This window comes from Myotis nattereri (assembly GCF_964212035.1).
Source record: "Myotis nattereri genome assembly, chromosome: 3".
NCBI classification, from domain to species: domain Eukaryota; kingdom Metazoa; phylum Chordata; class Mammalia; order Chiroptera; family Vespertilionidae; genus Myotis; species Myotis nattereri.
Window position 1 is genome coordinate 70,568,119 of NC_138077.1, and position 22,396 is coordinate 70,590,514.

Sequence of the window (22,396 nt, forward strand, 5' to 3'; positions counted from 1 at the left end):
CGGGCAGGGCACTGGCAGTATCTACTGCAAATGGTAAACCATAAATAGACTCTTCCTCAGGGAACAGAAGCTTGAAATGATCTCAGTCCTTAGTTGAATTAAATGACCTGTCAGAAAAGCACAAATAAGCATTACTAAGAAATATTTTGTCCAATTTTTCAAGTTCTTCTGAAAGGAATTGCTCTAAACCAATCTAGGCATCCACTGCAAGTTGCAGAATTCTCTATGATCTTTTAGATCACTATGGAATCTGTATTAATGTCTTCAAATTCACATTAATGATTTGGTTATTTTCTTGTCTTGTTTCTTTTTCTTTGAACATTCTTACTAGGAATTTATCAATATTATTGGTCTTGCCCTGACCGGTTTGTCTCGGTGGATAGAGTGTCGGCCTATGGGTTCGGTTTGGACTTAAGGGTCCCGGGTTCGGTTCCGGTCAAGGGCATGTAACTTGGTTGCGGGCACATCCCCAATGGGGGGTGTGCAGAAGGCAGCTGATCGATGTTTCTCTCTCATTGATATTTCTAACTATCCTTCTCCCTTCCTCTCTATGAAAAATCAATAAAACAGATATTAAAAAAATATTGGTCTTTTGAAAAGAACAAGTTATGGCTTTGCTGACCTTCTTTATTATGTGCTTTATTCTATTTTATTAGATTTAGCTCTTTTTAATACTTCCTTCTTTACAATTAGATTTTAATTGCTGTTCTTCCATTAACCTCTTGAACTTTTTTAGATTATTGGTATTCAACCTTGCTTTTTATTCTAACACTTGAGGCACAGTGCACAAAAATTTGTGCACTGGGGGGAGGGGGAGGGGCGGGGGCCGTCCCTCAGCCCTGCCTGCGCCTAATTGCAGTCCAGGACCCCTTGGGGGATGTCCACCTATAGACTTAGGCCCACTCCCTGGGGGATCAGGCCTAAGCTTGCAGTCAGACATCCTTCTAGCAGCCAGGGAGCCCTCGGGGGATGCCCGACTAAAGGCTTAGACCCCCAAGGGATTGGGCCTAAACTGTTAGTTGGAAATTCTTAGTGCTGCCACGGAGGTGGGAGAGGCTCCGGCCACCACCTCTGCACTGGCCAGCCATGAGCCAGCTTCTGGCTGAGTGGCACTCCCCATATGGAAGTGCACTGACCACCAGGGGGCAGCTCCTGCATTGAGCATCTGCCCCCTGGTGGCCACTGCGCATCATAGGAACCAGCCATTCTGCCAGTCAATTTGGATGTTAGCCTTTTATTACTATTACTAGAGGCCCAGTGCACAAAAATTTGTGCACTCAGAGGGAAAGGGGGGTCCCTCAGCCCCGCCTGTGCCCTCTCGCAGTCTGGGACCCCTCGGGAGATAACGACCTGCTGGCTTAGGCCTATTCCTGGGTGGCAGAGGGCAGGCCTAATACCTAGGTGGAGCCGCTGGTCGGGCTCAGAGCAGGGCCAATTGGGGAGTTGGGGCACTGCCCCCGTCATGCACAGAGCAGGGCAGATCGGGAGGTTGCGATGCCACCCTCAGTCACGCTCAGGGTAGGGCTGATTGGGGGGTTGGGGCACCGCCCCCTGTCACACTCAAGGCAGGGTCGATGGGGAGGTTGCCGCGCCACCCCGTCACACACAGAACAGGGCCCATCTGGGGGGTTGGGGCTCCGTACCCTGTCACGCACAGAGCAGGGTCAATCAGGGAGTTGGGGAGCTCCCCCGTCACAGAGGAGGGCCGATAGGGGAGTTGGCGCACCACCCCGTCACACACAGAGCAGGGCGGAACAGGGGGTTGGGGTGCCACACCCTGTCACACTCAGGGCAGGGCCGATGGGGAGGATATGGCTCTACCCCGTCACACACAGAACAGGGCCTGTGGGGGGCGGTTGGGGCGTCGCCCTCTCTCACCCACAGAGCAGGGCTGATCAGGGGGTTGGGACGCCGACACTGTCACACTCAGGGCAGGGCCGATGGGGATTTTATGGCTCTACCAAGTCACACACAGAGCAGGCCCGTGGGGGGTGGGGGGGGGGTTGGGGTGCCGCACCCTGTCACACACAGAGCAGGGCCAATCAGGGGGTTGGAGCGCTGCACCCTGTCACACACAGAGCAGGGCCGATCAGGGGGTTGTGGCCCGCCCCCTGTCACACACAGAGCCGCAGGGCGATCAAGGGGTTTGGGTGCTGCCGCCTGTCACGCTGATCCTGGTGCCGGGAGGCCTCGCGGCTCCGCTGATCCTGGTGCTGGGAGGCATATTACCCTTTTACAATATAGGATAAAGGCCTGGTGCACGGGTGGGGGCCAGCTGATTTGCCCTGAAGGGTGTCCTGGATCAGGGTAGGCGTCCCCACTAGGGTGCCTGGCCAGCCTGGGTGAGGGGATGATGGCTGTTTGCAGCTGGTCACACAACCTTCAGGGTTGGGGTCCCCACTGGGCTGCCTGGCCAGTCTGGGTGAGGGGCTGAGGGCTTTTTTGAGGCTGGCGGGTGACTGAAGCTCCCAACTACTCCTTTTTTTCTTTTTTTTTGTATTCTGCGTCAGCTTTAGCTTTAAGATCCAACTCTTAGGTCTCCGCTGCAGAAAGCAGGTTTCTGGCCTTTGTTTACCTTCTGTATTTGAAACAATGTTGCGATCCTGCTGGCTGAAGCCCGGCGACTAAAGCAGGTTTCTGGGGTTTTGTTTAGCTTCTATATTTGTAACATAGTTGCTTAGAGTTGCAGCTCAGAGGCTGGCAGCGGCAGGCGGGGAACGTTAGATTCCTCCGTCACTGAATCAAGCAAGCCTCACGTTCGCTTCCAGCTGCCTGGCTGCCGACCGCCACCTTGGCTGGCAGTTATTTGCATATCGCCCTGATTAGCCAATGGGAAAGGTAGCGGTCGTACGCTAATTACCATGTTTCTCTTTTATTAGATAGGACTAGAGGCCCGGTGCACAAAAATTTGTGCACTCGGCGGGGGGCGGGAGGGGGTCCCTCAGCCTGGCATGTGCCCTCTCACAGTCTGGGACCCCTCGGGAGATAACGACTTGCTGGCTTAGGCCTGCTCCCGGATGGCAGAGGGCAGGCCCAATCCCTAGGTGCAGCCCCTGGTCGGGCTCAGAGCAGGGCTGATTGGGGAGTTGGGCCACCACCCCCTGTCATGCACAGAGCAGGACGGATTTGGAGGTTGCGATGCCATCCTCAGTCACGCTCAGGGTAGGGCCGATTGGGGGGTTGGGGCACCGCCCCCTGTCACACTCAAGGCAGGGTCGATGGGGAGGTTGCGGCGCCACCCCGTTACACACAGAGCAGGGCCAATCAGGGGTTGGGGTGCTGCCTCCTGTCACTCACAGAGCAGGGCCCATCTGGGGGATTGGGGGTCCGTACCCTGTCATGCACAGAGCAGGGTCAATCAGGGGGTTGGGGAGCTCCCCCCTGCCAAGCACAGAGCAGGGCCCATCAGGGGGTTGGGGAGTTCCCCCCTATCGGGCACAGAGCAGGGCTGATCAGGGGGTTGGGGCGCCTTCCCATCACGAATAGAGCAGGGTGGATAGGGAGGTTGTGGCCCGCCCCCTGTCACACACAGAGCCGCAGAGTGATCAGGGGGTTTGGGCACTGCCCCGTCACGCTGTTCCTGGAGCCGGGAGGCCTCGCGGCTCCGCTGATCTCGGTGCTGGGAGGCGTATTACCCTCTTACTATATAGGATAGAGGCCTGGTGCACGGGTGGGGGCCGGCTGGTTTGCCCTGAAGGGTGTCCTGGATCAGGGTAGGGGTCCCCACTGGGGTACCTGGCCCGCCTGGGTGAGGGGATGATGGCTGTTTGCAGCTGGTTACACCCCCATCAGTGTGGGGGTCCCCACTGGGGTGCCTGGCCAGTCTAGGTGAGGGGCTGAGGGCTGTTTTCAGGCTGGTCGGTGACTGAAGCTCCCAACCGCTCCTTTTTTCTTTTTCTTTTTTATTCTGGGCCAGGTTTAGCTCTGAGGCATGGCTCCAGCTTGTAGGCCTCGGCTACTGAAAGCAGGTACCTGGTTTGGGTTCTATAATCGAAACACTGTTTCAACTCCAGCTCTGAGATCCCGGCTGGCTGAAAGCAGGTTTCTTGTGTTTGGTTTAGCTTCTATATTTGTAACCATGTTTCAAACTGCAAGCTCAGAGACCGGCAAGGCAGTCGGGGAACGTTGGAGTCGTCCATCACTGAAGCAAGCAAGCCTCATGTTCGCTTCAAGCTGCCTGGCTGCTGGCCGACATCTTGGCTGGCAGTTAATTTGTATATCGCCCTGATTAGCCAATGGGAAGAGTAGCAGAGGTACCTTTTAATCTATACGTGTCTTTATATTTAAAGTGGGTTTTGTTTTTGATTCACTCTCATAATCCATCTTTTAATTGGTATATTTATGCCACTGACTTTCAGAGTGCTTATTGATAGAGTTACTGCCATATCTGGCGGTTCTGGGGCTTCCGGGGCCCGCCAGCAGCCCGGGACCAATGAGGTCCCAGGCAGTAGGCAGGCAGCTCCTGGGGCTTACGGGGCCAGCGTGCCTACAGTCTGGGACCGGATTGGGTCCCAGGCTGCAGGCAGGCAGCTCCTGGGGTTTGCGGGGCCTGTGGCTTCTGGGGTCGCCCATGGGGGCCTGGACGGCGGCTCACTCTGTCCCGCCCTGCCTGCAGTATGCAAATTAGCCACCATCTTTTCTGGCGGTTAATTTGCATATCTCGCTGATTTGCCAATGGGATGCGTAGCAAAGGTACAGTCAATTACCATGTTTGGCTATTATTAGATATATGAATTTCAAGTTATATATATTCCTAGAAGCACACCTTTTACTTAATAACACAGTTTTTATATATATTTTTTATTCAGTTTAAAAATTTATATAATTTTCATTATGATTTCTTCTTTGACCCCTAGGTTACCTAAGTTAGACCTATCTATACATACTTGAGGCCCAATGCATGAAATTCATGCAAGGGGCTTGGCCCTCAGAGTCCCGGCTGCCTTGGCCACCCGGCTTTGTCTGGAAGGTCGTCTGGACAGTTGTTCCACTGTTCAGCTGTTAGGTTGATTTGCATATTATGCTTTTATTATCCTATATAATAAAGAGGTAATATGCAAATTGACCGTCATGCCCTCACACAGGATGGCCGCCCCCATGTAGTCACAAGATAGCCACCACAAGATGGCTGGCAGGGGAGGGCAGTTGTTGGCAATTAGGACAGCAAGGGAGGGCAGTTAGGGGGTACCAGGCCAGCAGGGGAGGGCAATTCGGGGTGGACCAAGCTTGCAGGGGAGGGCAGTTAGGGGGACCAGGCCTGCAGGGGAGGGCAGTTGGCGGCAATCAGGCTGGCAGAGGAGGGCAGTTGGGGGCAATCGGGCTGGCACATGAGCAGTTAGGCATTGGTCAGGCTGGTAGGGGAGTGGTTAGGGGGTGATCAGGCTGGCAGGCAGAAGCGGTTAGGGGCAATCAGGGAGGCGAGTGGTTGGGAGCCAGCAGTCCCAGATTGGGAAAGGGATGTCCGACTGCCCATTTAGGCCCGATCCCTGTGGGCAGTCATACATCCCCCGAGGGGTCCCTGATTGGAAAGGTTGCAGGCTGGGCTGAGGGACACACCCCCTCCCCATGCAGAAATTTCGTGCACCAGGCCTCTAGTTATAGATAAAAACCCAGTGACCAGAATGGCGGAACAACCAGAAGGACCAGTGCTTATGACGCGCACTGCGGCAGCCAACCAGCCTGATCCGGGCACTGATCAGCTCCCCTCCCCGCCACAATTGGGGGTGGGGCCATCTGGCCAACAGCCTGCAGTCTTTTCCCCCAGACAGCCCCACCCCCAATTGGCCCCCAACACTCCAAATCAGGGTTGGGGCTGGCTGGCCAAACACCCATGGACCCTCCCCATGGCTTCCCCCACTTATTGGCCACCAACACCCCGATCAGGGGCAGAGCTGACGGGCCAACCACCTGTGGCCCCTCCCCCCCTGCTGGTCCAGCCTGATAGGCCCCCATCGGGGTGGGCCGGCCGGACCCTACCCATGCACGAATTCATTCACCAGGCCTCAAGTATATTTTAACTTAAGAATATGACTTTCTAGTTTCTCTGTTATTGATTCTAAAATAATTGTACAATAGTTAGAGAACATGCTCTGTATGTTTTAATTCTTTGGATTTGATTAGACTTGCTTTGTGACTTAGCACATGGTCAATTTTTGTAAATGTTCTGTGTGCACTTAAAACGAACATGTATTCTGCCACTGTTAGGTGCAGTGTTTACTACTATATGTAGTGTGTATGTCTGTACATATTATATACACACACACATATATAAACACATACGTCAGTTAGATCAAGTTTGCTTGAGCTCTACTAATTTTGTGTCCATGTTCTATCAGTTATTCAGAGAATTATGTTAAATCACAGTAGGATTGTTGATTTATCTATTTCCCCTTTAGCATTATCAATTTTTGTCACCTTATCATATATAAAAGTTCTATATGTATTTGGGTCTATTTTTGAAATTTATCTTCTATTTTCTAGATTTGTCTGTAGAGTCAAGAGCAAGGAACACAATATTTTAGTTACTAGAGCCCATAATAGGTTTTAACATCTAAGTGGGCAAATTCCAAGCCCTTTTCGACTACACTTTTCTTTCATAATTTTCTTGGCTATTCCTCCTTTTATTTCCCATTGAACTTTAGAATTAGCTTTTAGTAATAACAAAACATCCTTTTATCATTTTTATTGACTTATATGATATTTAAACATTTTAATTTCAGGAAAATTGACAGCTTTATCTATATTATTTTCCGAAATGTACTGCTTTCCATTCAGGTCTTCTTTTTTTTACTTTTAATGGACTTTTAGAGATTTTAATTTATTGTCTTAATGGAGTATTGATTTCTAAACTTAAAGTGAAGAAAATCAGTGTGTGGGGGTACCCTTGCTTGCTAAAATGGACATTTCCAAACTTACCCCCAGAGATTTAGATCCTTTAAGTCTAGTATGGTGTTCAGACAGCCTCACGTAGGTGGCTTAGGAAAATCTTGGAGAAATTCTAATTTATAATCTTATATAGCCCTTAGGTGTTTTCCTAAGTATTTTACCTTTTTTGTTGCCATTATAAATAAGTACTTTCCTTTCATTTTTAACTTTAATTGGCTACTGTTTTCATATATAAAGGCTATTGGGTTCTATTTCTCATTATTATTTTTGGGTGATTTCCAAAAGATAAGAGGAATACAGTGGCATTATTTCATCAATTTCAAACCAGAATGTATACTGTGGAAATTACCTAAGTTAAGGTTATAATTGTAGATAGTCTTTGGATATTTTCAGAGTTTGTTTGATTTTTTAATCATAATAGTATAAATTTGTCTTGTGGAATAATGAATGATACATTTTTTTCACAGAAAAGGCAAGCAAATGTGACCTTTTCAAGACACCTATGGTGTTTTGCTCCTTTCCTGCCAATTAACTGCTACAAAAAGTAGATGATTTTCTTTAACTTTGGAAAACTCCATTAATTTAAAAACTGATACCCATCTTGTGCTGAAAATTTCACATCTTATTATCTAGAAAAATGATTTGCAAGATAGAAATCTACAATATATTCTCTAGAGTATTTATTTTACTCATGTATCTAAAAGTTTTGGACATTACTTTTATTTTAAATTTTTGAAAAAATTGTCAACATTTTAAAAATTAGGAAAACCTAATGCACTCCTCTGTCCCAGAGTGGCATATTATGGTTATTAATAAAATTAGAATAAATACTAGACCTTATAACCAATAGCTTACAAACTACTTAACCAACATTCCTACCATTATTCTTGAAAGGCTACCACCAAACTAACTCTATTTAATTAATAAAAGTCTACAGTCAAGGTTGACATTAAGCCCTTCACAAGCAATAAGATGAACACTTCAAGACTTTACCTATACTGTTGTGATAAAAAAAAAGAGTTATTATTAAAAGATAAGGCGCATATATTGCTCTCTGCCCCAAGTTCCTGCTTATATTTGGTCTTTGAAAGCAGCTAAAATCCTTGGAATTTCTTAAGTGATAGAAGTGTCTTTTGTTTTCTAATGACATGACTTTTGGTAGGCCCCCAGACAGGGGTTACTCACCAGAAAAAAACAAGCCAAGATTAAAAGCTTGGAACTTTCAGCCCCATCGGGAGAGGAACTGAATTTTGAATTAATAATTGATCATGCCTACATAATGAAGCATCCATAAAAATCCTAAAAAGTAAGGCGTTTGGAGAGCTTCCAGTTTGGTGAACATGACCACGTGCCAGGACAAGGGTACACCCAGACTCTACTGGAACAGAAGTTCCTGCACTCAGGACCCTTTCAGACCCTGACCTGGATGTACATTTGTATCCTTTATCATGAACTAAACTGTGTAATAAAACAGTGAACATAAGTATTCCTGTGGACTGTTCTAGCAAGTCATTCCAACCAAGAGGTGTTAGTACCCCAATTTATAGCCAGTTGGTCAGAAGTACTGAGGACAACCTAGGACTGGCGAATGGCATCTGAAGTGGGGGCAACATTGTGGTACTGGGACCTTAACCTGTGGGATCTGATACGAACTCCAGGCAGATGGTATCAGAATTGAAATGACTTGTAAGACACCCAGCTAGCCTTGGAGAATTGATCAGTGTGGGAATAAACCCTCACATCTAGTGTCAGAAGTGCTGTGAGTATGGAGGCATTATGAGAGTAAAGAAACGTGTTTTCCTAGATAGTTACATACAGAGGGCTATACTTCTGCCCCAATGAACAAATTATCTTACCTGCACAGTTTGGAAAGAAAAGTTTTCTTCTACAAACTTCTTAATGTAAGGGACCACACCTTTTGGTAGATTATTAATTGTACACAATAACTTCTTCAACTCTAATAGTAGGTTAACAGGCATAAGATTAGAAGGTATGTCCTTTTCCTGTTTATCCTAGAAGACATTATTAAAAATTTACACAATTATATTTGGCTAATATCAAAAACAGACAATGTATTTTAAAAATGAGCAAATCACTATGACAGACTACAGAAAACCCAAATAAGATTAAGACATTCTTCTGCCCTCAAGGAACTTACAACATTATAGGAAGTTTAAGACCAAAACTCAAGAAGCTTTCATATGAGGAATGTCAATATAAATTCATTTGAAAGTTATAAACAAAATAGAAATTCAAAGAGAAGAATAAATGACACCTTTTTTAAAATAGGGTGATGATATAGGAAACATTAACAATTTTAGACGTAAGTATGAGTTAGTACTTAAAAAATAGTTCTCTTGAGAAATACAAAACATGCACTGAATTGGTAATATCAAGCATAAAAAATGCTGAGTTTAAAGTATTACATAGATTAGTCTACATAATAATATGAAAACTATTTCTAAGAATGGTTTTTACATTAGTTGTGAGGAATGGGTGGGCAATAGAAATGGATAAAGGGCCTGGAACAGATGGATGATGGCCTTCCTTCAAACGTTAACAAGATATAATAGCTTTTATACCCTGCTGAAGCTTTGGGAAAATGAGTATGTTGCTACTGATCTCTGAATATCAGAACAGCTTCTTACTGCAGAGGACATAAATGGCAGAGTCCCTGAAAATGCCCTGGCATGGAGTTACTCTGATTGTAAGTAGGAACCAATAAAGTCCATTCAGAACTATCTGCCTACTCTCCACTTCTGGGTTTGAGTCTTTTTTTTTTTTTTTTTTTAATTGATTTCAGAGAGGAAGGGAAAGGGAGAGATAGAGAGATTCACATCAATGATAAGAGACAATCATTGATTAGCTGCCTCCTGTATGTCCCACACTGGAGATTGAGCACACAATCAGGCATGTGCCCTGACCAGGAATCGAACCGTAACCTCCTGGTTCATAGATTGATGCTCAACCACTGAGTCATGCCAGCTGGGCTGGGGTTGAGTCTTAAATTAAGATTCCTCCATCTCCAACAATGCCCAACAAATACATCTTACCTTTTATAGTACTTCATTACATAAAAATTATATCCAAAAATAGAGGAAAACATCATAAACTTTCTAAAGGGTATATAAGTGTATGTTGTGCTATTCTTACTATTTTTGCAACTTTTCTGTTGGTTTAAAATTTCTCAAAAGGTAAAAAAAAGAACTTCCATAAAATAGATAAGTGATTATAAAGAATGACCACTAGAGGAAACCAAGATGGTGGCATAGGTAAACACCGGAGATTGCTGCCTGGTACAACCACTTCAAAAATACAACTAAAGACGGAACGGACATCATCCAGAACCACAGGAAGGCTGGCTGAGTGGAAAATCTACAACTAGAAGGAAAGAGAAAAGCATACTGCAACTCAGAGGAGGTGCGGAAGTAAAATACAGAGGTACAGAGGCGTATGCGGAGAGGGTTAGCGGCTGAGGAAACGGTTGTCTTTTTCAATCGGGAGGGAGTCTCAAGCTCTGAGCTCCAGTTCCGGGCGAGTCTCTGGGGACCCAGACTCATATTGGAGAAACGACTGTCTGGCATCGGTCGGAACTTGAGGGCAGCTTTCTCTTGAGGGTGCTTGCAGCGATTGCCAGGACATTGAGAAGCAGGGCCTCTGAGGGCAGGACTGAGAGCAGCCATGACTGCTCGCTTCGCCCTGTTGATCCCCTGAGACCCCGCCCTGCCCTGCCCAAGCCACAGGCTTTTGCATATGAAAGGCCTGGCCCTTTGCAATCTGATAATTACCTAACAAACTGCAGCTGGCCCAAGGCCCCAGGTAAACTTGCATTGTGTCATAGCTGGCTCCTGCTGGATAGCCTCAGGCAAAGGCTAGATTAGCACCTCCTTAGAGCTTCAGGAGCCAGTGTGCCCAGTGGTCAGAGTGGGACCATCCAGATTGCAGCTCCTCGGATTCATAAAGGACACTCTCAGGGGGCAGACTCAGTGAGCACCAAAGCCCCATTGAAGCAAGTCTTGCCCCAGAGGGGTGTCTCCAGCACAGAATTTCTCCCACTGCAGACACAGCTGATTCTCACAGCCAATTGGCCTGGAGGTCAATCCCTCCCAGTGTTACCTACAACAATCAAGGCTTAACTAAAACAAGACAGTGCACAAAGCCCACAAAGAGGTGCACCAAGAGCGTCTCCCTCAGCTAATTGGGGAGGCTGAGCCACTGGGCCCTATAGGACACCTAGTATAGAAAGCCACTCTTTCAACACAGCGAAGCATAAAAAAATGTGGAGACAAAGAAACAGGACACAAATAACAGAAATGGAGGAAAGTAAACCACTGGATATAGAGTTCAAAACCACACTTTTAAGGTTTTTCAAGAATTTTCTAGAAACCGCTGATAAACTTAATGAGACCCTCAAGAAATCTAATGAGACCCTTGAGGTTGTGATAAAGGACCAACTAGAAATTAAGCATACACTGACTGAAATAAAGAATATTATACAGACCCCCAACAGCAGACTAGAGGATCGCAAGATTCAAGTCAAAGATTTAAAATATGAAGAAGCAAAAAACACCCAACCGGAAAAGCAAAATGAAAAAAGAATCCAAAAATACGAAGATAGTGTAAGGAGCCTCTGAGACAGTTTCAAGCGTACCCACATCCAAATTATAGGGGTGCCAGAAGAAGAGAGAGCAAGATATTGAAAACCTATTTGAAGAAATAATGACAGAAAACTTCCCCTACCTGGTGAAAGAAATAGACTTACAAGTCCAGGAAGCACAGAGAACCCCAAACAAAAGGAATCCAAAAAGGACCACACCAAGACACATCATAATTAAAATGCCAAGAGCAAAAGTCAAAGAGAGAATCTTAAAAGCAGCAAGAGAAAAAAAGTCAGTTACCTACAAGGGAGTACCCATAGGACTGTTAGCTGATTTCTCAACAGAAACTTTGCAGGCCAGAAGGGAGTGGCAAGAAATATTCTAAGTAATGAATGCCAAGAACCTACAACCAAGATTACTTTATCCAGCCAAGCTATCATTCAGAATTGAAGGTCAGATAAAGAGCTTCACAGATAAGAAAAAGCTAAAGGAGTTCATCACCACTAAACCAGTATTATATGAAATGCTGAAAGGTATCCTTTAAGAAGAGGAAGAAGAAAAAAATGGTAAAGATACAAATTATGAACAACAAATACACATCTATCAACAAGTAAATCTAAAAATCAAGTGAATAAATAATCTGATGAACAGAATGCACTGGTGATTATAATAGAATCAGGGGCATAGAAAGGGAGTGGACTGACTATTCTTGGGGGGGAAAGGGGTGTAGGGGATGCAGGAAGAGACTGAACAAAAATCGTGCACCTATGGATGAGAACAGGGCGGGGGGCGGAGGAGGGTGGGGTGGGAAACAGAGGGGAGCTATGGGGGGAAAAGAGGAACAACTGTAATAATCTGAACAATAAAGATTTAATAAATAAATAAAATAAAAAAAAGAATGACCACTAGTCCTGGCCAGTTTGGCTCGGTGGATTGTACGTCGGCCTGTGGACTGGGGTGGGTCTCAGGTTCGATACCAGTCAAGGGCATGTACCTTGGTTGCGGGTACATCTGGTGTGCAGGAATCAGTTGATCAATTTTCTCTCTCATCAATATTTCTAATTTCAATCCCTCTCCCTTCCTCTCTGTAAAAACTCAATTTAAAAATATATATATTAAAAAAAAAAATGAAACTATCACCCTGGCCAGTGTTGCTCAATGGTTGATGTCTGCCCACATATTGAAGGGTCTTGGATTCGATTCCTGGTCAAGGGCACAACCTGGGTTGCAGGTTCCATCCCTGGCCCCTCGTAGGGACACATACGGGAGGCAGCCAATCACTATGTCTCTCTCACATTAATGTTTCTGTCTCTCTAACTGTTCTATCCTCTCTCTCTTCCTCCATCCCTCCCTTCCACTCTCTCCTAAAATCAATGGGAAAAATATCTGTAAGTGAGGATAAACAACAACAAAAAAATATCACTATCAGTAGTGTATATATTTCAAACTAAAGGTCAATTCTGCCATCAAAAGTCACCACAGAATCATCTAACACTAATTACCAAATTAATACACATAAATTCTTTTTGACAGAAAATAGTATAACCATCACACTTGTTAAATATATCTTATAATAAATACAATTTTAAGTTATTTTTCAAAATATTTGATGTTTAATCCATTTTTGAAAAGTTGATTTGGCATCTAAATCAAATTCAAGTCAGTTTCCACCTCCCTTGCCTCTATATCCCACACCTGGACCTTGAAATGTCTTCTGAATCTAGTTCCCCTGGTTCAAATGTGCATCCCTATGTACATTTGCCTAAGTTGTGTTTACTGTGCAAAATCTGTTATGGTAATAACTTCATACAAGTAAATGCTATAATTATTTTATGTTTATATATACTCTTTCATAGTTACTGAATAACCTTTATAAACGTTTTCTGTTGTTGTCAATCCTTGCCCGAGGATATTTTTCCATTGATTTTTAGAGAGAGAGGCAAAGATAGAGAAAAGTCGATGTGAGAGAAATACATACATTGGTTGCTTTCTGCACAAGCCCCAACCAGTGCTTGGGCCAGGGAGGAACCTGCAACCAAGGTACATGCCCTTGATCGTAATGGAACCCAGGACCCTTTGGTCCACAAGCTGACGCTCTATCTGTGGGGAGCCGATATAGGCTTAAGCCTCGGACTGACCTGTTGGCAAAGTCCCAAACAAGTCCCAGCTTAGAGGGCACAGTCCTCTTAGCATAATTAGGTTTGACCTTATAACACTCCCTAGATCTTATCTGGGAAGCTAATGGGCTCAGGGCAGTGCAGGAAGTGTAACTATGGTCAAACAAGTGAAACTCACAAGAACAGTGTAACTATGGTAACGACTACCTTGTTTACCTCTGACTATAAAATGGTTGGTGTGGCCTGAGCACCAGTGGAAGTCCTTCCCCTTGAGTTGGACTTACCCGCCTGGCCCCCCAATAGTCCCAAATTATCTCTTGTCTTTCTCTTTCATTTGTGTGCAGCTCCTCTTCCAGATCCTGAACCCTGAACCACGCGTGACGTGGAGGGAAACATTTACAACATCTATCCACTAAGCCAAACCAGCTAAGGCAGTGGTGGGTAAACTCATTAGTCAACAGAGCCAAATATCAACAGTATAATGATTGAAATTTCTTTTGAGAGCCAAACTTTATAAACTTAAACTATATAGGTAGGTACAGTGTTATTAACTTAATTAGGGTACTCCTAGGCTGGCCTTTGCTAAAAACGTCCTCAATGTGATTGAGGTACCTTCGCTGAGGTTGACCCCTTCCAACTCTCCCATCCACACTCGTCTTGTATACTTGTTTGAGATAGACGAGTGTGGGTGGGAGATTTGGAAGGGGTGGACCTCAGCGAATGTACCTCAAAACAATGTACCTCCCCCATGCTGCATATCCAGTGGCCCGCCTGCACTGCGTATCCCATTGCCCGACAGACTGACCAACACCCCTCCACTTCTTCTAACGCTACTTCTTCAAAATAGACTCGCCCAGGTCGAAAACTGACTTCTGCGCATGGGCCACGAAGTTTCAATGCACTGTACGTGCATGCCCGCACATGGTATTTTGTGGAAGAGCCATACTCAAGGGGCCAAAGAGCCGCATGTGGTTCGTGAGCCGCTGTTTGCCGACCACTGAGCTAGGGCCTATACAAACTTTTTAAGTGGATACCAACAGTTATATAAAACCTATTCATCCAAACTTCATTGAATATAAACATGTGATATTCATATTTAATCAACCATAAAGTATATTATCATTAACAATAAAAGCCTTATATTAATGTATAATTTATTTTAATTCATTGAGTACTCGACTTTCTAACAGTAAAGATGATAAAAACAGCCCAGCTGGTAATGTTCAATGGTTATGGATCAACCTATGAAACAGGAGGTCACAGTTCCAGGTCAGGGCATATGCCCAGGCTTCAGGCTTGATCCCCAGTAGGGCCCCGTGCAGGAGGCAGCCAATCAATAAGTCTCATCATTGATGTTTCTCTCTCTCTCTCACCCTCTCTCCCTTCTTCTCTGAAATCAATCTATCTATCTATCTACCTATCTATCTATCTATCTATCTATCTATCATCTATCTATCCTATCTAATAAAGAGGTAATATGCAAATTGACCATCATTCCAACACATAAGATGGCCATCCCCATGTGGTCAAAGATGGCCGACCCCATGTGGACACAAGATGGCCAGCAGGGGAGGGCAGTTGTGGGCGATCAGGTCAGCAGGGGAGGGCAGTTGGGAGGGACCAGGACTGAAAGGGAGGGCAGTTGGGGGTGATCAAGCCAGCAGAGAAGAGCAGTTGTGGGGGACCAGCCCTGTAGGGGAGGGCAGTTAGGGGGAACCAGGCCTACAGGAGAGGGCAATTGGGGGCAACCAGGCCAGCAGGGGAGGGCAGTTAGGAGTGACCACGCCGGCAGGGGAGGGCAGTTAGGGGCAATCGGGCCAGCAGGGGAGCAGTTAGTCGTCGATCAGGCTGGCAGAAGAGTGGTTAGGGGGTGATTAGGCTGGCAGGCAGAAGCGGTTAGGGGCAATCAGGCAGGCCAGCAAGTGAGCAGTTGGGAACCAGCAGTCCTGGATTGTGAGAGGGATCCCAGATCGGAGAGGGTGCAGGCTGGGCTGAGGGACACACACACCCGTGCGCGAATTTCGTGCACCGGGCCTCTAGTATGTATATATAAAAACAGGGAAGAGAATTAACTCCAGAAACAACTCAGTGAATTTCTTACTAAATAAAATTTGGTGTGTGTGTGTGATTTCTTTTTATGTATATTGTTTTCATTTTGCTTGAATTTTGTTTTTAAAAGACAAATAAGAGATTTCTTAAAACCAACTATTAGAATGTTTCTGGGGAAGTCAAATCAATTATCTATTAATTTTAAGTTACAGTGAAGATTGGTGCATAGAATAACTTTGAGACACAGGTTATTATCAATTATCAAAACAAGATTTAATTATGTGCATAATCTTACTTATTAAAGTATAAAAGTGAACTTACCCTGAATTTTTAAAATAATTAAATTAATTAGATTTAACGTTACACTACCTACTTTAGTCAATACTAATTAATTAACAGTTAATGAAATTTAAATATTCTCTTACCAGTTGATCAGTTAACTTTTCTACCTTATTCTTAGTTTCTTCCTTAGTCTCCTCCTCCATAGAAAGATCCCTATTTTAAATAAAAAAGAAAGGTGTATTCAGGGTATCTCCTTATAAAGAACATAATTAAATTTAGTAAAAACTCTAAGAAGTGAATTTTTGTCTGAAAGTTTCAGAAGTGTAAAAAATTGTGTTATCAAAGACTGATAAACGGAGGTAGGTGCCCTCTTTAGGGACTCAAAAAAATTATGCCATGTCCTAACTGTATGTGGTAGAGAGAATAGAAAACTGATGTAAAGGAAACTCCATCTTCAAACAGACACATAGTAGACCAAACAAATGAGGGGAAAATTAGCTTATACCACTATTTCAATGTAAATAAAAAAGGTTCTTGAAAAAGTTGATGTTTTGTTTTATGTAAATACATATGTATGTCTTTATGAAGATAATAAAGGTTTAGGAAGGCTCTATTAGATAGATCATTTTATTTTTTATTTCAAGTTCCTAGCCTTACAATTGTCCAGTTTTCCAAAATGATTTTTTAAATTCAGGCAGAATGTAATATTTAGAAAATTGTCAACTATTTTTGTAAAAATTAATAATTTGACAAGTTTTGCTTTTGACATTGGCCTGAAATGTGAACATATGCAGTATTATATACTAAAATGAAAATTTTTTTTATGAAATATCTTTGTCTACAATGATGACACAGGACTCAAAATATAAAAACAATAATACAGGGTCATATATGATTTATATGATCTTAATTTTATATTCTTGCAGAGCTAAAACTGAGGTGAGAAACTTCTATCAACTGATTTACTTAGAATTGTGTTTCATAAATATTACCCCATTTTACTTCACATTTATGTGCTCATTTGACAGAAAATCCTTTATCATCTACATTGTGCAAACTGGTTGGTTTTTTTTAGGGGAATGTGAGACAGATGAAAATACAGCATTATTCACACAATGAAAGTTTCAATAAAATATGATTCTTACACAGAAACAATAATTCTCAGTGCTCTTTAAAATGTCATGAAAAAGAAAAACCTGCCCTAGCTGGTTTGGTTCAGTGGATAGAGCATCAGTCTGTGGACTGAAGGGTCCTGGGTCCGATTCCAGTCAAGGGCACATGCCTGGGTCGTGGGCTCAATCCCCGGTAGGGGACATACAGGAGGCAGCTGATCAATGATTGTCTCTCATCATTAATGTTTCTTTCTCCCTTCCTCTCTGAAATCAATAAAAATATATTTTTAAAAAAAGAAAAACCTATTTACTAATATTTCCAACTATCTACTGTACAGCTTCCATAAGAATATTTTAGCAGCATGTTAAGCTCACTCATTATCTGCCCCATCTTTGCTTCACACACACACACACACACACACACACGTAAAACCTGTCTCTTTTTGAGATCCCCATATTAATTAGTGGTATAATTTCCTCCTGGTCATTAGGGACCTTTGAGCCATCTCTACTTCTTTTACCCCTTTTCTCATATTTAAGCAGTCATAGAATTCTGTTTATTCTAGTTTTATAAATCCCTCCTTTCTTACTATTTCCTATTCCTAGTTTTACAAGCCTCCATCAGCTTCTTCCCAAGCTATTGAAGGTGTTGTATCTTGAAACTCCATTTCTTTCCACTATCAATAGAGGTAGTCTTTCCAAAATATAGCATAAAATTTCATTTATCTTCTTAAAATGTCAATGGCTCTGCACAAAATAAAGCTAAACTCCTTAACAGTAGAGTCAAAATGCTCCCCAAGAATTTGTCTTAAGTACTTTTTCTTAGCCAAATTACGTCCCATCTGCTCTGCTTCTACACCCATCAAAATGCTTCCTAGTCTTTAAAGTTCACTTCAAACAGTACCTTGTGAAAACCCACTCCACCACAGACAGTAATTATTTTTCCATCCTAAATATAGCCTCAGCATCTCTAATATAACATTTATATATGCATTTTGCCTAAGTATAACTTTTTATATACCTTCCGACATTATAATTCTAAGTACACAAATTTTGTTTAGTCTTTATTCTCTAAGAATCAAGAAGGTCAGTAAAATACTTATAAAATAAACATATCACTTTGCTTATTATATAAGACTGGAGGCCCGGTGCAGAAAAATTTGTGCACTTGGGGGGGGGGGGTGTCCCTCAGCCCAGCCTGTGCCCTCTCGCAGTCTGGGACCCCTTGGGGAATGACCACCTGCTGGCTTAGGCCCACTCCCCGGGGGATTGGGCCTAAGCTGGCAATCAGACATCCGTCTGGCAGCCCGGGAGCCCTCAGGGGATGTCCACTTGCCAGCGGGGAGCAGGCCTAAGCTGCAGTTGGACATCCTTAGTGCTGCTGAGGAGGCGGGAGGGGCTCCCATCACGACGACTGTACTGGCAGCCATCAGCCTGGCTTGTGGCTGAGCAGATTTCCACCTGTGGGAGCACAATGACCACCAGGGGGCAGCTCCTGCATTGAGCGTCTGCCCCCGGTGGTCAGTGTGTGTCATAGTGACCAGTCATTCCCAGTTGTTCTGCTGTTAGGGTCAATTTGCATATTACCCTTTTATGATATGGGATAGAGGCCTGGTGCACAGGTGGGGGCCAGTTGGTTTGCCCTGAAGGGTGTCCCGGATCAGGGTGAGGGTCCTGCTGGGGTGCCTGTCCATCCTAGGTGAGGGGCTGATGGCTGTTTGCAGGCTGGTCACACCCCCTTCAGGGTGGGGGTCCCCAATGGGGTGCCTGGCCAGCCTGGGTGAGGGGCTGATGGCTGCTTGCAGGCTGGTCAAGCCCCCGGTAGTGGGGACCCTCACCCCATGGAGGTTTGGCCAGCCTGGCCACACTCCCTTTAGGGTGGGGGTTCCCCACTGGGGTGCCTGGCCAGTCTGGGTGAGGGGCTGAGGGCCATTTTCAGGCTGGCCAAGCTCCCTGGCGATGGAAGCTACCAGCCTCTCCTTTTTTTCTTTTTCTTTTTTTTATTCTGGGATTTATTTACCTTCTATAATTGAAACTTTGTAGCTTTGAGAGGAGCTCAAGACGGCTAAGGCAGGTAGGAGGGAAGTTTGGCTTCCTCCATCATTGGGTCAACCAATCCTCCTGCTTGCTGCAGCTGCATGGCTGCCGGCCGCCATCTTGGCTGGGTTAATTTGCATATAGTCGCTCTGATTGGCAAGTGGGTGTGGCTTAAGGCATAGGAAAGGTATGGTGAATTTGCATGTTTGCCGTTTATTAGTGTAGATAGCCAAAGGTAGGAAGAAGATCTCCTATACTAACCTATTGTTTAGTATTATAAGGGAGAGGTATAGGTAGGCTAACCTAGTCACTGATTGGAGGGACTTTTGGCCTGGCTCCAATTGGCCTGGACTCATATGGATTTATGGCCTGAACCCAATTGAACCATTCAGTAGTCTTCTGTGTTATGCTTAAGTTACCTTCTATAAAATGAGAATAATAACAGCATCCACTTCATAGAGTTGTTATAAGGTTTATATGTTAGCACTAGTAGCCTGGTCTGTGCCCTGTCACAGTGCGGGAGCCCCTCAATCCATTCCCCCAAGAGGTAGGCCCTGCTCACCCATCCAGGGCTCCTCGATGGATTGCCCCAAAGAGGTAGGCCAGAGCCAGAGGAGGCCTACAGACCCCAGGGCTAGGCAGCGGTAGGGCCATAGTAGAGGCCTGCAGACCCCGGCACAGTTGCGTGGAGAGGCCTCCACTGTACCCTGCACCTGTCCCCGACGCGGCAAGTCCCTGTCCACCTGCGCCTGCTGCGCACGCAGCCTGCTGATTGGTCGTTACACATGAGAGTATCCCAACGAATTTGCATATTACCCTATTATTAGTATAGACTAGAAGCCCAACGTGTGATTGTAATCACGTGAGGAGGCACTCCGCCTTCTAACATGTGAGAAGGCACGCTGCAGGCCGCCACAGGAGTCAGGTCTGACCAGCGCCGCAGGCGGCAGGCACTTGCACCTGACTTCTGCCCCAGGCCCCCACTGCCCCCCTACCTGTGTTCATTCTGGGTCTGCCCGAGCCAGCACCGCAGCCCAGCCAGCCCCAGGCCTCCCTGTACCCCGTGCCTGTGTCCCCGCCAGACTGCTGAATCCGCCGCACAGGCTAAGGCAGGCCCCACTGTCTGTCTCCGTCTCTGCACCGTGCCCCACCTGTGCCCGCAACCTCCTCCTGTCTGGTCGTGACCCGTTACGGCATCCTGGACAAATTTTCATATTACCTCTTTTCATGTGTGTGTATATGTGTGTGTATATATATATATACATATATATATATATATATATATATATATATATATATATATTTGCAAAAGCATTTAAAACAATGTCTGTCAAAGAGTAAGTCAATGTAAGTGCTTGTTAAATGATATAATACTAGAGGCCCGGTGCACAAAAATTTGTGCACTTGGGGAGGGGGGTTCCCTCAGCCCGGCCTGTGCCCTCTCGCAGTCTGGGACCCCTCGGGGGATGACCACCTGCTGCCTTAGGCCTGCTCCCCATGGGATTGGGCCTAAGCTAGCAATCAGACATCCCTCTGGCAGCCCGGGAGCCCTCAGGGGATGTCCACTTGCCAGCGGGGAGCAGACCTAAGCTGCAGTTGGACATCCTTAGCGCTGCTGAGGAGGCAGGAGAGGCTCCCACCACCACCACTGTACTGGCAACCATCAGCCTGACTTGTGGCTGAGCAGAGCTCCCCCATGTGGTAGTGCACTGACCACCAGGGGGCAGCTCCTGCATGGAGCGTCTACCCCCTGGTGGTCCGTGTATGTCATAGAGACCAGTCATTCCCAGTCTTTCTGCTGTTCGGGTCAGTTTGCATATTACCCTTTTACTATATAGGATAGAGGCCTGGTGCACGGGTGGGGGCCAGCTGGTTTGCCCTGAAGGGTGTCCTGGATCAGGGTGGGCGTCCCGCTGAGGTGCCTGTCCATCCTGGGTGAGGGGCTGATGGCTGTTTGCAGCTGGTCACACCCCCTTCAGGGTGGGGGTCCCCACTGGGGTGCGTGGCCAGCCTGGATGAGGGGCTGATGGCTGTTTTCAGGCTGGCCTGGGACTGAATCTCTTTTTTCCTTTTTTTTTTTAATTCTAGGATTTATTTACCTTCTATACTTGAAACTCTGTTGCCTTCAATGGCACTCCCAGCTCTGAGGCTGCGGCTGGCTGAAAGCTGGTATTTGGGGTTTGTTTGGTGTCTATTATTGAAACTTTGTTTTCGTCCTGCTCGCTCCAGCTCTGAGGTCTCGGATGGCTGAAAGCAGGTATCTGGGATTTGTTTAGCTTCTATAATTCAAACTTTGTTGCTTTCAGAGCTTAGAGCAGGCCATGGCAGGCAGGGACCCTTGGCTTCCTCCATCACTGGAGCAAGCAAGCCTCCTGCTCGCTTCAGCTGCGTGGCTGCTGGCCGCCATCTTTGTTGGCAGTTAATTTGCATATCTCGCTGATTAGCCAATGGGAAGCGTAGTGGAGGTACGGTTAATTACCCTTTTTGTCTTTTATTAGATAGGATTACTTTATTGAAAATAACCAAATATGACAAGCTATGGTACATTTTTCAATTCTTGGCTCTTCAACCAGGGTGTGGTCCTTAAATAAATTTTCTAAAATTAGATTTTACCCATTTTACTAGTACATCCTCCAAGACTCAAAGTTGCTAAACTCTCCTGAAAAACAAAGGTATCTCATTCATACTAGCTTTCCAAGATTATAGACAAGTGTTGTGTCTTTGGAATATAAAAAATGCACTTGGCTTTTGTCAATCTACACCTTACCTCACAAAAAATTCTTCTGGAAGAGAATCCATGATGCACAATGTTCTTTTGCAAAAGTCCTATTCCAATGCTTGCAGTCTCACTTCTACTACTGCTGTTTAAAGCTGTAAGAAAAGTAGTATTTTTAGTGGAAATGTAGGAGGATTACATTCTTTCTCCCTACTATATAAGTAGTACATAATCATTAAAGAAAATTTTGAAAGTTTTACGAGAACACAAAGGTCACAGTTTCATCATCCAAACGTAAATCACTGTTTACATTTTAAAATACTTAATTGCTTTTCAAACATAGGTATATTTAACCAATTTGTAGTCATATTTAATAGACAATACTCTACACCACCTTGTTCACCACTAAACACAATCTCAAAAGCATTTTTGTTATTTTGTACCTCTGGTAATTATTCTTAATGGTTACACAATTGGTTGACTAGGGTTTCTTTGACCATTTCCTTATAGTTGAACATTTAGATTGCTTCTCATTGTTTTATTATAAGTAGTATTTTGATAAACTCCACTGCCCATAGGCCTTCTCTGTATTTATGGTTA

The 22,396-nt window shown here is 45.0% G+C and overlaps 1 protein-coding gene across 1 annotated transcript in view; it reads right to left on the minus strand.

Annotated features, from left to right (window-relative positions):
* The window catches only part of DZIP3 (DAZ interacting zinc finger protein 3), a 141,444-nt gene that overhangs the window by 105,324 nt on the left and 13,724 nt on the right, over positions 1-22,396 (minus strand). The window contains exons 2-4 of the mRNA XM_081086553.1: positions 21,848-21,951; positions 16,075-16,144; positions 8,742-8,897 (exon numbers count right to left, since the gene is read on the minus strand). Of these exons, the coding sequence (XP_080942679.1) occupies positions 8,742-8,897; positions 16,075-16,144; positions 21,848-21,879 (258 nt within the window). The 5' untranslated portion in view covers positions 21,880-21,951. The remainder of the gene's footprint in view (positions 1-8,741; positions 8,898-16,074; positions 16,145-21,847; positions 21,952-22,396) is intronic.